The sequence below is a fragment of the Anolis carolinensis genome, chromosome 1 (genome assembly GCF_035594765.1).
Source record: "Anolis carolinensis isolate JA03-04 chromosome 1, rAnoCar3.1.pri, whole genome shotgun sequence".
Classification (NCBI taxonomy): Eukaryota; Metazoa; Chordata; class Lepidosauria; order Squamata; family Dactyloidae; genus Anolis; species Anolis carolinensis.
In genome coordinates, this window is record NC_085841.1 from 347,348,283 (window position 1) to 347,362,928 (window position 14,646).

A 14,646-nucleotide genomic window follows, 5' to 3' on the forward strand; every position below is an offset into this window, starting at 1 on the left:
CATAGAAAAGCTGTCCTCAAGCCCCACTATGTGTGTAACCTTTTCAATAATTCTATGATAATTGCTGTCTCTCACTATATGTACTGATTTGCCTGCCTACATTTAGGGATTTGCAATCTAGAATTGACATTATTAGACACTTCCCACACCTTCTTATGGAGGGAGCAGTTCTTACCTGTCAACTTTGGGAATTTATTTTGAAAAAGATTACTCCTTGTTTTCACTTGTACTGATGGCAAGTATGTATGTAAGATAAAAGGCTATCTTAATAAGAGGCCTAGAATTGTCTCCAAATAATGTTTGAATAATAATAATAATAATAATAATAATAATAATAATAATAATAATAATAATAATAATTTTGTATCTTTTCTCATATCTAATAATAATAAATTTCTTATAACCCGCCTCCATCTCTCCGAAGGGACTTGGGCAGCTTACATAGGGACAACGCCCTAAAAACAACAGTTTAACATACAATTAACACATAATGCAAATTACAGGATTAAAATGCATTACAAAACAATTATTTAAAACATTTTAAAATGAACACACAGCAGAACAAAAGTGGGACTATTCAGGTTGCATGGGAGGAGCAGACTTGTGCAGACATGGATAATAGAACCAGAGTGGAATAAAGTGCTAGGAACCGGGCAGGAGCAATTTAGAATTTTATATCCCAAAATATACAAAGAAAAAAATGAATGAACAAAACTTTTGTGAAGGAGAAAGTAGTAATGCTATGAGACAATAAATTACTATGCCCTCATTATCCTTAGAAGTGACATACTAGTCAAGACAACAGCATAGATCTGCTCATTTATGTTCCATATTCACTATTATTATTATTAATCTCCTTTTCTCTCCTCAAGGAGACTTAAAGCAACTTACATTAAAAGCATTTCAATTAAAATTTAAAATGTACAAATATATAAACAGTAAAACAGAATTAAGTATCATTGGTGTTTTAAAATTCAGTTTAAAACCATAAAAAACATTCAGAGCTAACTACTTAATTATGATTGTGACATTTTCCCCACAATCAAATCACCACCACCCCAGCCTGCTTTACCACGTTATCATCCGCATGGGAAGGAGGTCAATTCTGGGGTTGATTGGAGCGCAGGTGAATGATATTCCCATCAGGCTTAGAGGTGTTGACCCAGGAAAGGTAATTAATTAGCTAAGTAGGTAATGTAGAATACTAGCCAACATCATTTCCTGTAATATACCACTTCCAACCAAATACCATCCAGTTCTGCCCATCTAGAAATGTACAAATCTTTAAACAAGAGAACAGGTGTTATTGCCCATAAAATGTGTGGAATCTAATTTACTGTAGGAAGGCTTTTGGATTGATGTACTGTTCCATGACAGCAGTCTAAATAACATATCTGATTTAATGGATTGATAATCTGCGATAAAATTCTAGCCCTTTTACTTGAACAGGCAATTTTACAGAATATGGGACAATTTTCCATATTATGTCTGCACATTGAGAATGATATACTACACCTCTTAGTTCAGATAAATGCAGTAAAACTGACTGGAATGTGGATCAAGATGGAAGACTAAGATAAGTGCTCCAGGTATGGTGTTCCAGGTGTTTAATGAGACTGAAAAATGCATTTTTTCTCACCAGTAGAGTGGAATCCTTGGTCCTATTGGCTTGTCCAAAGAGTTAATACATAATTGATACTATGACAGTTTCAAAGATAGTAAAATCAATTACTGGTGATATTTGGGAAATGTGGGAAATACTGGTACCCCTATTGAAATGTGTTGGGAAGCTTTGCTAAAGATGGCTAATTTTGGGGCCAATTTACGTACATCAGCACCACCTTTCTAACAGAAACTAATAATCACCACCCCAGTCATAGAAAGTAATAGAAAGATTGCCCTCATGTCCCACTATGTGTGTAACCTTTCAAATACGTCTAAGAGAATTGCTGTCTCTCAGTATATGTACTGGTTTGCCTGTCTACTTTTAGGGATTTGTGATCTAGAATTGACATTAGACACTTCCCACACCTTATGGAGGGAGCAGTTGTTTCCTGTCAACTTTGGGGATTTATTTTGAAAAACATTGCTCCTTGTTTTCACTTGTACTGATGGCAAGTTTGTATGTGTGGGTATGTATGTGTTTGTATATGTATGTCAAATAAGAATATTTTTGCAATGGTATTACTCAATCATTTTGCTTAATAAAATGAATAATCTTTATGCAAAGCATCTATGATGGGAACTCTGGAACTGCTTTAATTGGGGAATATTTTGTTGTAAGAAGAAATAGGTTTCAAAGCAAGCCATTCTATCATTGATGCATTTTTTATTTTATACCATTCGATTGTGGAAAAACTACTAATTCTTGTGTGTCTCACTGTTGCCTGTGTTGGCTTTAAATCAGTCATTATCAGCACTTTCTGGCAATGACTCTGAGCAAATTTGAAGGCTTTTCCCCAGGACTGTAGATTACTCAAATAAATTTCCAAGATGCACAACAGTAATTTACTAACAATAAAATGCAACCCACCGGGATATTTTACAACCCTGATGCCAATCAGGAATGCTATAAAATTAGATCCTGGCCTTCTTATCATTCAATATTTGTAGTAACTCTGTGATATCATTTTTATCGAATCCTGACTGTCACTGTCAAAGATCAAACTGCTCAATTCCTGTCTTACTTTATGTAGATGACATTGTCATCCCGGTTTTATATTTCCAGAAGTAGATCTAAAAATGACTTTTAAGGCATTTTCAACATTTTGTCCTTGGGAACAACTTATAATAAATTATCAAAAGACTAAAGGGTTAATTAAAGGATCTGCCGGGAATTACAGTGTTTCCATCGTATTTTGCCCATGTGTTTTTTCCCCCCTAGATTTGTAGTTTCTTCCTATTGTTATAGTTAGAAAATAAATGTATTTTCTAACTGTAAAAGCCATATTCAAATGTCATGATACATGCACAGAATTCTCTTGCCAGCATGACCCTTGTCTATCCTGGATGAGGAATTTGGAGAGTTGTACAATAAAAAGGCACCAGATCTTCTCTGATCTTGGAAGCTAAGCAGGATCAATTGGGTGAGTAGTTGGATAGAGACTGCCAATGTGCCGTAGATTATATTTCAAGGGAAGGAACTAGCTAGACCACCTGTGAGTACCTAAGAAACCCAATGAAATTCATGAGATCACCATAAGATGACAGTGACACACATATGCACAATATAAAAAAGTTACCTGTCCAAGCTCTGATTCTAATAGTCCTAGAAATGGTTTCTCACTTAATATATGCCTTGCCTACTGGTCACTACACAAGGAACTGGTCAGGAGAAAGGTATATTCAAGCAACCTGCAATTTCTAAAAGATTATTCTTTATGTTTTAGGTCCTGTCCTTCCACCAGGTCATCCCTCTGCTGCTGGACTACCTACTTTGTCTGGTGGACCTCCTCCTCCTCCTCCCCCACCTCCTCCACCTACAGGAACCGCACCACCACCGCCCCCACCACTGCCAATAGGTGGTGGAGGAACAAACATTGATGACGGGTCAATGTCCGGATTAGCGGCAGCTCTGGCTGGTGCCAAACTAAGGAGAGTACAACGGGTAAGGATGCTTGTTGTGACACAGAGAGACATTTGTTTTGTTTTCTGTGTCCCTGTTCAGAAGATTTCGCCTCACTTTCTCTCCCTGTGACAATTGGATTTTGAAGATTTTGGCTTGTTATGGAAACAAGGATTGGTGAGAAAGCTTCATTGGTGACACCTTTTCCCCATGGTAATAACTCTTCCAGGAGTGAATTTCCCTTCCTAGGGGTATCTGTCACTTCCTGTTAGAATCATAGAGTTGGAAAAGACCTTGTGAGCCATCCAGTCCAACCCCCTGCCTAGAAACAGGAAAACCACATCCCTGATAGATGGCCGAATCAACCCTGGCGATCAATGGGGTGACAGATGTCGCAGCCAGATCGCCCTCACATCCGATAGATGGCCATCTGCTTAAAAGCCCCCAAAGAAAGTGCCTCCACTACAGTCCGGGGCAGAGAGTTCCACTGCTTAACTGCTCTCACAGTGAGTAAGTTCTTCCTAATGTTCAGGTGGAATCTCCTTTCCTGTAGCTTGAAGCCTTTGTTCCACATCCTAGTCTTCAGGGCAGCAGAAAACAAGCTTGCTCCCTCCTCCTTATGGCTTCCCTTCACATATTTATACATGGCCATCATGTCTCCTCTCAGCCTTCTCTTCTGCAGGCTAAACATACCCAGCTCTCTAAGCCGCTCCTCATAGGGCTTGTTCTCCAGACCCTCACTCGTCTGGACACATTCCAGCTTGTCAACATCTCCCTTCAACTACGGTGCCCAGAATTGGACACAGTATTCCAGGTGTGGTCTGACCAAGGCAGAATAGAGGGGTAACATGACTTCCCTGGATCTAGATGCTATACTCCTATTTATGCAGGCCAAAATCCCATTGGTTTTTTTAGCCGCCGCATGACATTGTTGAGTCATGTTTAACTTGTTGTCCACAAGGACTCCAAGGTCTTTTTCACACGTATTGCTGTCAAGCCAGACATCCGCCATTCTGTATCTTTGCATTTCATTTTTTCTGCCAAAGTGGATTATCTTGCATTTGTCTCTGTTGAACTTCATTATTGTTTCAGCCCTGCTTGTAACTGTGATTTGTTTGTAAGTTGAATGTTTTTAACTCAAGGACTGTCTGTATTTCATTCCCACCCAACATTCCATTGCTTAGCTTTTCCTTGGAAAAGTTTCCATTTTTTTAAAAAAAAAAACATACAATTAATTACTCAAAAAGTAGATGAATGCCAAATTGCTTATGCTGAAAATAGAACTAACAAGTGAATAATTCTGCAGAAGTGAACGTGTAGCTGACCCACTGACCTCAGCAGAAGAGTGTTTTTGGAAGCAGAAAATGAACAACTATAGTATATCTTGCATAATTTATTAGTGTGTTGTCGAAGGCTTTCATGGCCAGGATCACAGGGTTGTTGTTGTTTTCCGGACTGTATGGCCATGTTCCAGAAGTATTCTCTCCTGGTATACCTCACAACCTCTGAGGATGCCTGTCATAGATATGGGCGAAACGTCAGAAGAGAATACTTCTGGAACATGGTCATACAGCCCGGAAAACATAGAACAACACCATAATTTATTAGGTTTGCTAAAATCAGTGTCAATCATTTTCAATGCTTTTCCTCCTTAAATTTAAACAAATTTTGCAAGGATTGTACATTTTCTTTTAATTAAAATTATTTTCTTATTTGAATATAATATTTTTGAATTATTTGAATATAATATTTATACTAAATTAAGTGTGCTTTATTTCCCCTCCGATAATAAAATATTTCAGTTCTAATAATTCTGGGTTATTGGGCCAGTTAAACACTTTGTTTAACATAAAGGCGACTGGCTTGGAAAATCAAACCACACTCTATTTATGCTGCTGAGGAAATTTTCTGATTTAAAATATTCCAGAAAATGCACATGCTCAGCACATCCACACATAGTATTCAGCTAACAAGTTTACCTTAAAAATAATGATCAAGCATTAGCAAGGCAGCACTGTTGCATTGGAAATGTCAAATAGTAAAGTAATGCAAAACAAATCAAAAATCCCCAAATAGCCTTGTGTTGTGTTTAGCCATTGTTTTCGTAACAGAAACAATTGCCTTTAGCTCCAGGGGATCTAAAATGTTGATTTCTGTCTTAAAAGCCAGAAGATGGATCAGGAGGTTCTAGTCCCTGTGGCGCTTCCAAGAGCGATGCCAATCGAACAAGTAGCGGAGGAGGAGGTCTAATGGAAGAAATGAATAAACTATTGGCAAAAAGGTTTGTGGTCCTCACCTCTGCCTACAGTAATCAAGGAATAGTTTGTGTTGCATTATCTATGAGGCATATAGCCTCTACCTGTCTTTCTCAAAAATTTCAAGGTGTCAAGAGAGGAGGGCCTGATTTTGTCCATGGAAAAACATTTGCTGATTTCTTCCCTATGAGATTTTTCAAAGCAAGGATCTGTTCAGATTCTAGATAAGAAATGGGCAACTGCAGCCACTCCCTGGGTCAATTTTCTTTCCTTAAGACTCTTGCAGGGCTGCATAGATAGCAGAAAAGCCCAAAAGAGATGAAATATTGGAAATCCATTTCTCAAAAGCAGGCATTTTATGTTAAATGCTGCAAGAAAAATATCTATTTAAAAAGTGAGTTTTCACTCTTAGAGGCTCTCAGCTCATCCTTTTATATGGCCAGAAAAATGATAGTTTAGAAAGATTGGATGGTCAAAGGCCTCACTTTGTCCACCCCTGATCTGGATGCTAGTGTCATTGTTGTTTCAAGACCCACATTACCAAATTTTATTTGTTCAAGTTGCTGTCCAGTCTGGGTTCTTTGCCAGATCACACTCTCTGCCTTTTGCACAAAATTGTTCTGATTGTGGGAGGGAAAATATATAAACCAATTCGTTCTCTGAAGTCTTAGGTTGTGAATGACTTTGTAATAGTGCTCCCAGACAGAGTTGCCAGGTGTCAAAGGTGAAAATAAGGGACACAATAACAGTAACACTCTGGGAAGGGATGGCCTCACTCTCTCTCCGTCCCCAAGCTCCTCTCCGTTCCATTTCTGCTACACTGCCCGTTTCCAAGGTGTAGTGGACATACGGGACCATTGGTTTACTGTGGCAGAATATAATGGGACATAGGACAGTTTATTTAAATTTGGGACTGTCCCTTAAAATCCAGGATGCCTGGCAACCCTGCTCCCAGGTATCCTATACAGGACATCCTGTTTGTGGGGGCTTGAAGTCGGCCCCACGTTAGTCCCAAATCCTATAATCCACCTGATATTGGGCACCAGAGCCCATATTCTTGATGTGTTCAGAACAGACACACCTGTTATTTCAGTGAACTAACTCCTGAGTATTTAATGTGCAGTGATCAAGCCTTACGTACTAAATGTCAGGGGTTTACATTATGGTATGATGGCTAGCATAGTGCTACTAATCATGTTTCTCTCCAACTACTCACTCATAGTAGCCCAAAATAGAGTATTTTTCTATCCAGTGTGAGTGGAAACAGCATACACCAGCCATGCCCATAACAAATGGATCCCTGAAAATTTGGTATGTTGCAAAATGGCCCTAAATGACATACAAAATCTTCTGGAGGTCCATCTCTTTTGAGTACAGCTGACACCCACTCTTCCTGTTTTCGAGTCTTAAGGCGCAAGAAACTAAACCAACTAAGCAAGCATATAATATAATATATGACACGACAGATCTGCTCCAAGATCCTTCACATAATAATCTGGAACCTCATTTTTCTTACCTAAAATATCTTGGGCATACCATAAAATCATACTAGAGGACTTGGAAAATGCCTTGAGAAGTGTTGTCATTAGACCTCCAGTGTAATTCTATGATCTACTTTTACTGACACTTGTTGACCTTAGAATTGCGCTTGGAAGCCTGAAGAGCATACTTCACTAGGCATTTTCTAGGCTCTCCACAGTGATTCTATGGTATTCAAAGCTTTTCAGATATAAATAACACAACGAACAGAAAGCTTCCATAATAAATAAATTTAAGTTTTGCTCACGTCCCATTATAAGATGGCCTTTTGTGAGAATCCCAGGCTTTGGGAGAAAAAGTGAAGTGGCAGTGGTGACGATGATCATCATCAGAGGAACCTGCAACTCCTTTAAGAGATTCACATGACTTGAGGCAGGGTTTATATAGGCTTGCTTCACTTGTATCAGCTAATCTTGAACTGATCTGGCTCGGAAAGAGTGTATTGTATTGATGTTTAGAAAACATGGCAACTTCTTTACTTTCCAAGGGACTAGTTTATAGTCTGTCTCTCATTATTCCTAAGGAGGAAAGCAGCATCACAGTCAGACAAGCCAGCTGACAAAAAAGAAGAGGAAAGCCAAAATGTAAGTGAAACGCACACTCCCATGGCACACTCTCAGTTTACAGTAAATGTCTCCTAGACCTGCTGATACATCGCTAAGTCCATTACAACATGCATCAAGATGACAGAGAATTATAGGTTTATTCTTGATTTGAAGATAACAGGATAAAGTGATTTTGCCTGACAAAATGCAGAATTCTAAAGAAACAATAAACAAAGTTTGTCTATTTTCTGACCCATAGGCAGAAAAGTCTTAATGTTATTGAATTAGATATAAACTTAGTACAAGTTGAGTATCCCTTATTCAAAATGCTTGGGACTAGAAGTGTTTTAGATTTTTTATTTTTTCAGATTTTGGAATATTCGTATTTGCATATATAGACATAATGATATCTTGGAATTATGACACCCAAGTCTTAAACTAGTATTAATGTATGCTTCATATATACACCATACATATAGCATGTAAGTAATTTTATGCATAGTATTTTAAATAATGTGCGTGAAACAAAACTTGCGCCCACTGAACCATCAGAAAGCAAAGGTTTCATGAGCACAGCCACCCATTTGGCTGCCACACACACATTTTAAGATAAGCAAATAGTTTCTATTTTCATATCACTTGAAATCATGTAGATGTATCTTGTACAATGAACCTCTCCTGAGATGGGAGAATTAAAAATGACTGTTAATATTCTGATGGGTCTGTGGACCATAATAAATGTTATTGTTGTATTTATTTTTATCTGAACTGTTTCTGCAATGGTTTTCAATGAAAAGTAAAAAATTTAAAAGAAGGAAAAGTCAAACTTCAAAATGTGTGCATAAAATAGAAAACATTTTAACTCTTCGCTTAGTTCCAAAAAAGACAAATAGCTGGTGGTACTCTGTGGTCAGCCTGCTGTATTTCCCAGATTTAGATGTAAAATGCGTTTCTGATGTAGCACTTCAGCAAATTACCATTCAGAACCTCTTACCCGAGTTACAGTTAATGTGCTATCAAATACACTTTCGGGGTCGTGACAACGGGGCTGCAAGAAAGAGTGAAAGTTTACTAGCTACAGCATGTATTTCCATGTAAGTGCTAGGATATGCTGTGTTATTTCTGGTACATCAGTCCTGGCTGTGCTTTTAAAGAAAATTGTATTCCCACGAGTTATCTCAGAATACGGCCACAATAGTATAGCACAGGCTCTGAGTGTCAAAGGTTCAGGCTGCAGCATTTTCAGTTAAATGGATCAGGTAGCAGGTGATCACATAAAACCCTGCTTGATACCTTGGAAACCCAATGCAGGAGTAGATGAATAAATAGTGTGACCTGGTACAAGGCAATTTCCTGTCTTATCTGGGGAGACTGGCAGCTTCTCTTCACTTAACTATGGTCCTGGTAATTCCCTTTCTTGCAGAAAAATCAAGAAGGAAATTGGAGCATAGAAGAGAATAAAAGTAGGAATTGCCACCATGTATAGTTCAAGCAATTATTTTGACCTCTTCAGTGTGTTTGGATTTGTGTGTCAATTAAAAGAATTCATACTTTGCATGGATAAGGTCTTGTGATCCACAGTATCCTTTTGAACAATTTTGTCTCAAACTCAGCGAACAGACTGATGTGCTGAAACAGCTTCTGTGTTCATATGGTAAAAAAGCCAATGTGAACATGTGCTTTCCAAGATCGTTATAATTGTTAAGCACTATGACCTAAATCCAATTCCCAATCCCAAGTAAAGTAGGCCTAACTAATCATTGATGATAAAAGCAATGCTTATATAAATCCCATTGTTTCATTGTGTTTGCTCTAGGGAGGAGTATCCTGTAGAAAATGAATATATAATTTGAATCTTTTGTCAATAATTGGACCCTTAAAGAAGAGCAGCGCGCAGTGAAAAGGGTTCAACAATCAAAAGTGCTCATTACAATGTATGTTAGGCATTGAAATTTGCCATTATTATGTTGTAAACCGCTTTGAGTCCCGTCCCCCCCCCCCCCCCGGGTGAGAAAAGCAGTATATAAATATAGTAAATAAATAAATAAGTTGTGTTCATAGAATCATAGAATTGGAAGAGACCACATGGGTCATCTAGTCCAACCCTCTGTCATGAAGGAAAAGCACAATCAAAGTCCCCCTGACAGATATCCATCCAGTCTCTGTTTAAAAGCTTCCAATGAAGGAGCATTCACCACACTTTGAGGCAGAGAGTTCCACTGTTGAACAGCCCTTATGGTCAGGAAATTCTTCCTAATGTTCAGGTGGAAACTTCTTTCCTGTAATTTGGACCCATTGCTTGAAATCCTAGTCTCCAGGGTAGCAGAAAACAAGCCTGCTCCCTCTTCCTTATCACATCCTTTCACATATTAAACATGGCTATCATGTCTCCTCTCAGACTAAACATCCCCAGCTCTTTTAAGATGCTCCTTGTAGTCTCCAGACCTTTGACCATTTTAGCCACCCTCCTCTGGGCACCTTCCAGAATATCAATATCCCTCTTGAATTGTGGTGCACAGAGCTGGACACAGTGTTGTTGCCTGACAGTGCAAGTCTGCACATTGCTGCTCATGCTGTCGACGCTCTCTAAAAACTTCATTTTGAAGTGTTAAAACACCCTCCATATAGTCCTGATCTTACCCATTGGACTATGTATCACCTATTTGGTCCTCTGAAAGAAGCCCTATGAAGAGAAAAGATTCATGTCTGATGAAGAGGTGAAGAAAGTGATGCATTCATGGCTTGCGGCTCAGCCTAAAACTTTTTTTTTTAGTAAGGGAGTACAAAAGCTTGTTGACAAATGGACAAAGTGCATTGGAAAGCAGGGAGATTAAGTCAGAAAATGATGTATTTGTCTTTTTTGAACATTGATTAAAATAAATATGTAACCAGGGTGCAGATAATTTTTGATTCACTGTTATTTATACATGTATATGCCTAGTCATAGTTACATTTTTTTCCTGCATCTTGGGTTCCTGAGGTCAAAAAAGACTTTGGAGCAAAATCAACAGAGCACTGTAGAAGGGAAGAAACACATCCTTGGGGCTCACTTGCTGATCTCTATAGTACAGAGATTCATATGACAAGATGCCATAGTCATCGAGAAGTGAGAGTTCTTCCAAAATGCTAAACTGGTGTTTTGTTTTGCTTGTTTTTTAGGAAGACGCTAGCACCTCCCCATCACCTGTTTCACGAGGCCCTGTTCAGCAGCAGAATTCTTCAGGTATTCAGTCCTGCTAACCTGATGCCTTTCTTCCCAGAACAGTCACTGCTGTGATGGGATCTCAGCTCCCTCTCCTGGCTCTGAACCCATTGAATCAATTGTTTTGCAGATTGGGTTATTCATGGGTTTGATTAATAAGTTCTTCCTTGGAATCTCTTTGTCTTCTAGCACAACTCTGTAGTCAACTTCCACCAGAGGACCTAGAGATTCCTATAGAGGTCTTTTCTCAGGTTTAAAAATAGTGAGAAATTTCTCTGCAGTTTTTCCATTGTCATGGAAGTCCTGCACTCTGTGAAAATGGAGCATCCAGATTCTCTAGGAATCTCTAGGTCCTCCTTCATAATCATAATCAGGTTTTGCGATATTTTTTATTTTTAAACAGATGCTGGCAAGAAGCTTTGGGAGCGAAGCAACTCTGTGGAAAAGCCTGTCGCTTCCTTACTGTCAAGGTGAGCTGCAGAGCATCCTTTACAGGTCACCTGCATGTTTTGTACTTAATGCATGATGTTTCCATTTATATTCATTTAATATGCGCTTTCATTTCATTGCCATAGAAACCCATCAGTGGACACATGTTCTGAACCTAAGAGCCCCATTCAATACCAACCATCCTCTAGGTACCAAAAAATCCCCTGCTCTGACTCCTCTGTTGTCTTTTGGCTTATCCCTTGCAAAGTTATATAATTTTTCCATCATCAGCTAGCAACTACCTGTATATCTAGATCAGGCATGGGCAAACTTCAGTCCTCCAGGTGTTTTGGGCTTCAACTTCCACAATTCCTAACAGCCAGCTGTTAGGAATTTAGGGAGTTAAAGTCCATAACACCTGGAGGGCCAAAGTTTGTCCATGCCTTATCTAGATGCACCTCGCTATCATTTTCACTCCCTGATATTTGGCAAATGCTGGTCTCAGTGCAGTCACTCAAGTAAACATGAATGAAGTTTTTTTCTTGTTCTATAAAAGCATAAAAAGCTGCAGGTGGCTCTGAAAAAGACATCTGAGACTCAAACCACACATTATGCTAAGTGCATAATTTGGGGTTGTATTATGCTTTTTTAAATAAAAGTGATCCTGTTGAGTAATTACAAGACTTTAAAATGGACTCGTAACCACTGAGGATTCACATTGATAATTATTAACAACCAAACAAAATCCCAAAAACTTATTTCAGCCTGGCAGCACTTCAGTCAAAAGGTTCCAGCGTGAAAAATTAAATTGCTGGTTATGTATTTCCCTATATCATGGAAGCATTTTTCAAAATGCTGCATCACAAACAAAATTAAAAGCTGATTTCTATGATCAGTATCTGCAAATATTCTTATGGTTAATGGCTATGTTCAATGTCCTGCCCATATCATCTCATCCAAAACAAACAGAGCAGACAGTTTGGTCCTTCTTGCAACTTACACATTGAAATTTGTAAGATGCAAATTGCAGGCGATTATCTTCTGCACTGCCCAGTGTCAACCACATGAGGTCCCCCTGGATCTGATATCAGAATGAACAGCAACCAAATGCTTGGATAAAAGAAGCAAACTTTTGGAATGCTTCTGGAACATGGCCACACAGCCCGAAAGACATACAACAACCCTTTTGGAACTAGACATTGGTTACCTTTTGTTGGGACATATGGGTGAAACACCAATGGCATTATTAGGGGGGGAAAGGTATAGGTGATGCATGGGAGGATATTAAGTTTTGAAAATACTCCTAGCAGGCAACCTAGCCCAGAACCTCTGCAAAAATAGAGCATAGTAAATAATTAACAGCAGAAAATAGCTCAACAATGAAGTAGTCATGGAAATTATCTAGATTAGCATTACTCATTAAAAATCCTTACATACGCTGATGTGTTTTGCCTCTCTCCTCCCCGCTTCCCAGTGTGTTTTCATGCTTTTAGTGATGGGAGGTGGAAAGTGCTTAATGAAGTTTGCTCAGGAAGTCTGCCCTGCAAGAGGGAGGCAATGCAGAGTCAGAAGCAATTAAGAGTTCATGTGCTGTGTGTTGGGCTTCCGCTTGCTTTCATGCTCCACTTTGCTCATAAGGAATTGCTTGCACAATACCTTAATATACATAGCCAGTGGCTTCCCAAAACAGCAGAGAATGCCTGCCTTTATTTCCTTTTGTTTTTCTCTTTCTCAAGAATGAAGCCGGCAAGCAGCAGCAATGATGTGGCAATGGACACCTTAGATTTTGATCGTATGAAACAAGTGAGTTCCTAGTATATCCCTCCATCAGTCCAGATGGGCGAGACTTTTATTCATTGCTTTTTGATATCTAATAAACAATAATTTGTTCTAAATGGGATACCACCTTATTCCAGGTCAGATGTATTCTCCTTACACTGTCTGCTCTGATTGGCAGCCTCTCTGCTGAATCATGGTGAACATCTTCCGAATTACCTGTTTCCACCTAACTGGAGGTTATGAGAAACAAACCTGAAGTCTTCTCCATTCTCTACTACTGAATGATGGTTCCCAATCTTTGGCCCTCTAGGTGTTTTGGACTTCAACTCCCAGAAATCCCAACCAACTTACCAGCAGTTAAGAATTGTGGGAGCTGAAATCCAAAACACCTGGAGAACCAAAAGTTGGGTACCACTATACTAGTGTATTATAATGGTATAAGTCCAACTTATGCCGTTGTTATCTTCTTATTTGGCCATTGTGGAGATTGGAATTTTGTTCCATTCGTGCAGTGGCCTAACCTCTCCAAATCCACCGCTTACACTATGACAGCCTCCCCGTCTTCCATATGGCCATTTATATGTTGGTGGGAAAAGGGAGGGGATAGCAGAGTTGCATCCTGCTATTTTCTTTTACTTGGGCACACAGCAATAGCATGACTCTCAGGGCCCTTTCACACAGCCATATAACCCAGAATATCAAGACGGAAAATCCCACAATATCTGCTTTGAACTGGGTTATCTGAGTTCACACTGCCATATATTCCAGTTCAAAGCAGATAATGTGAGATTTTATTCACCTGTGTGGAAGGGGTCTTGGGGATGTCCTGAGGACTCTAGGAACATTCCTAAAAACACCTCTTGCAGTGTGTTCAGCTAAATGAAAATAGTTAGACACATCTCCGCTACTCCCTTTGCTCTCCACTCATATGGAAACAGAGATTGAGAAGTGGGGGGACTTAAACACTGACAAAAGTGGGTTTGTTGGTGGAGCTGTGACAGAAGATGATCTGTTTGCTCAAGATATGTCTCCTGATTCATGATCGCAGTCCTAGGTCTGTATTGCAGATGTCTGTTTCATAAAAGCAATAAATAGTCAAGAAGATGCACATATATACAGGCAGTCCCTGAGTTACAAACATCAGACTTACAAATGACTCATAGTTACAAACAGGTGAGACAACAGGAAGTGAGAGAAATCTACCACTAGGAAGGGGAATCATAGAATCAGAGTTGGAAGAGATCTCATGGGCCATCCAGTCCAACCCCCTGCCAAGAAGCAGGATATTCACTCCTGGAAGAGTTATCATGGGGAAAAGGGTGTCTTCAGTGA

General features: G+C 39.2%; 1 protein-coding gene across 8 annotated transcripts in view; it reads left to right on the plus strand.

The window, feature by feature from the left end:
* Window positions 1-14,646, plus strand: part of evl (Enah/Vasp-like) — a 176,129-nt gene that overhangs the window by 157,715 nt on the left and 3,768 nt on the right. For 6 of the 8 annotated variants that reach the window (XM_008116937.3, XM_008116936.3, XM_008116943.3 and 3 more), the window contains 7 exons: window positions 3,390-3,607; window positions 5,731-5,846; window positions 7,883-7,943; window positions 11,064-11,127; window positions 11,510-11,576; window positions 11,682-11,744; window positions 13,272-13,338. In XM_008116937.3, coding sequence (XP_008115144.2) covers window positions 3,390-3,607; window positions 5,731-5,846; window positions 7,883-7,943; window positions 11,064-11,127; window positions 11,510-11,576; window positions 11,682-11,744; window positions 13,272-13,338 — 656 coding nt within the window. The remainder of the gene's footprint in view (window positions 1-3,389; window positions 3,608-5,730; window positions 5,847-7,882; window positions 7,944-11,063; window positions 11,128-11,509; window positions 11,577-11,681; window positions 11,745-13,271; window positions 13,339-14,646) is intronic. The other 2 variants (XM_008116941.3, XM_008116944.3) reach the window with 1 other exon arrangement.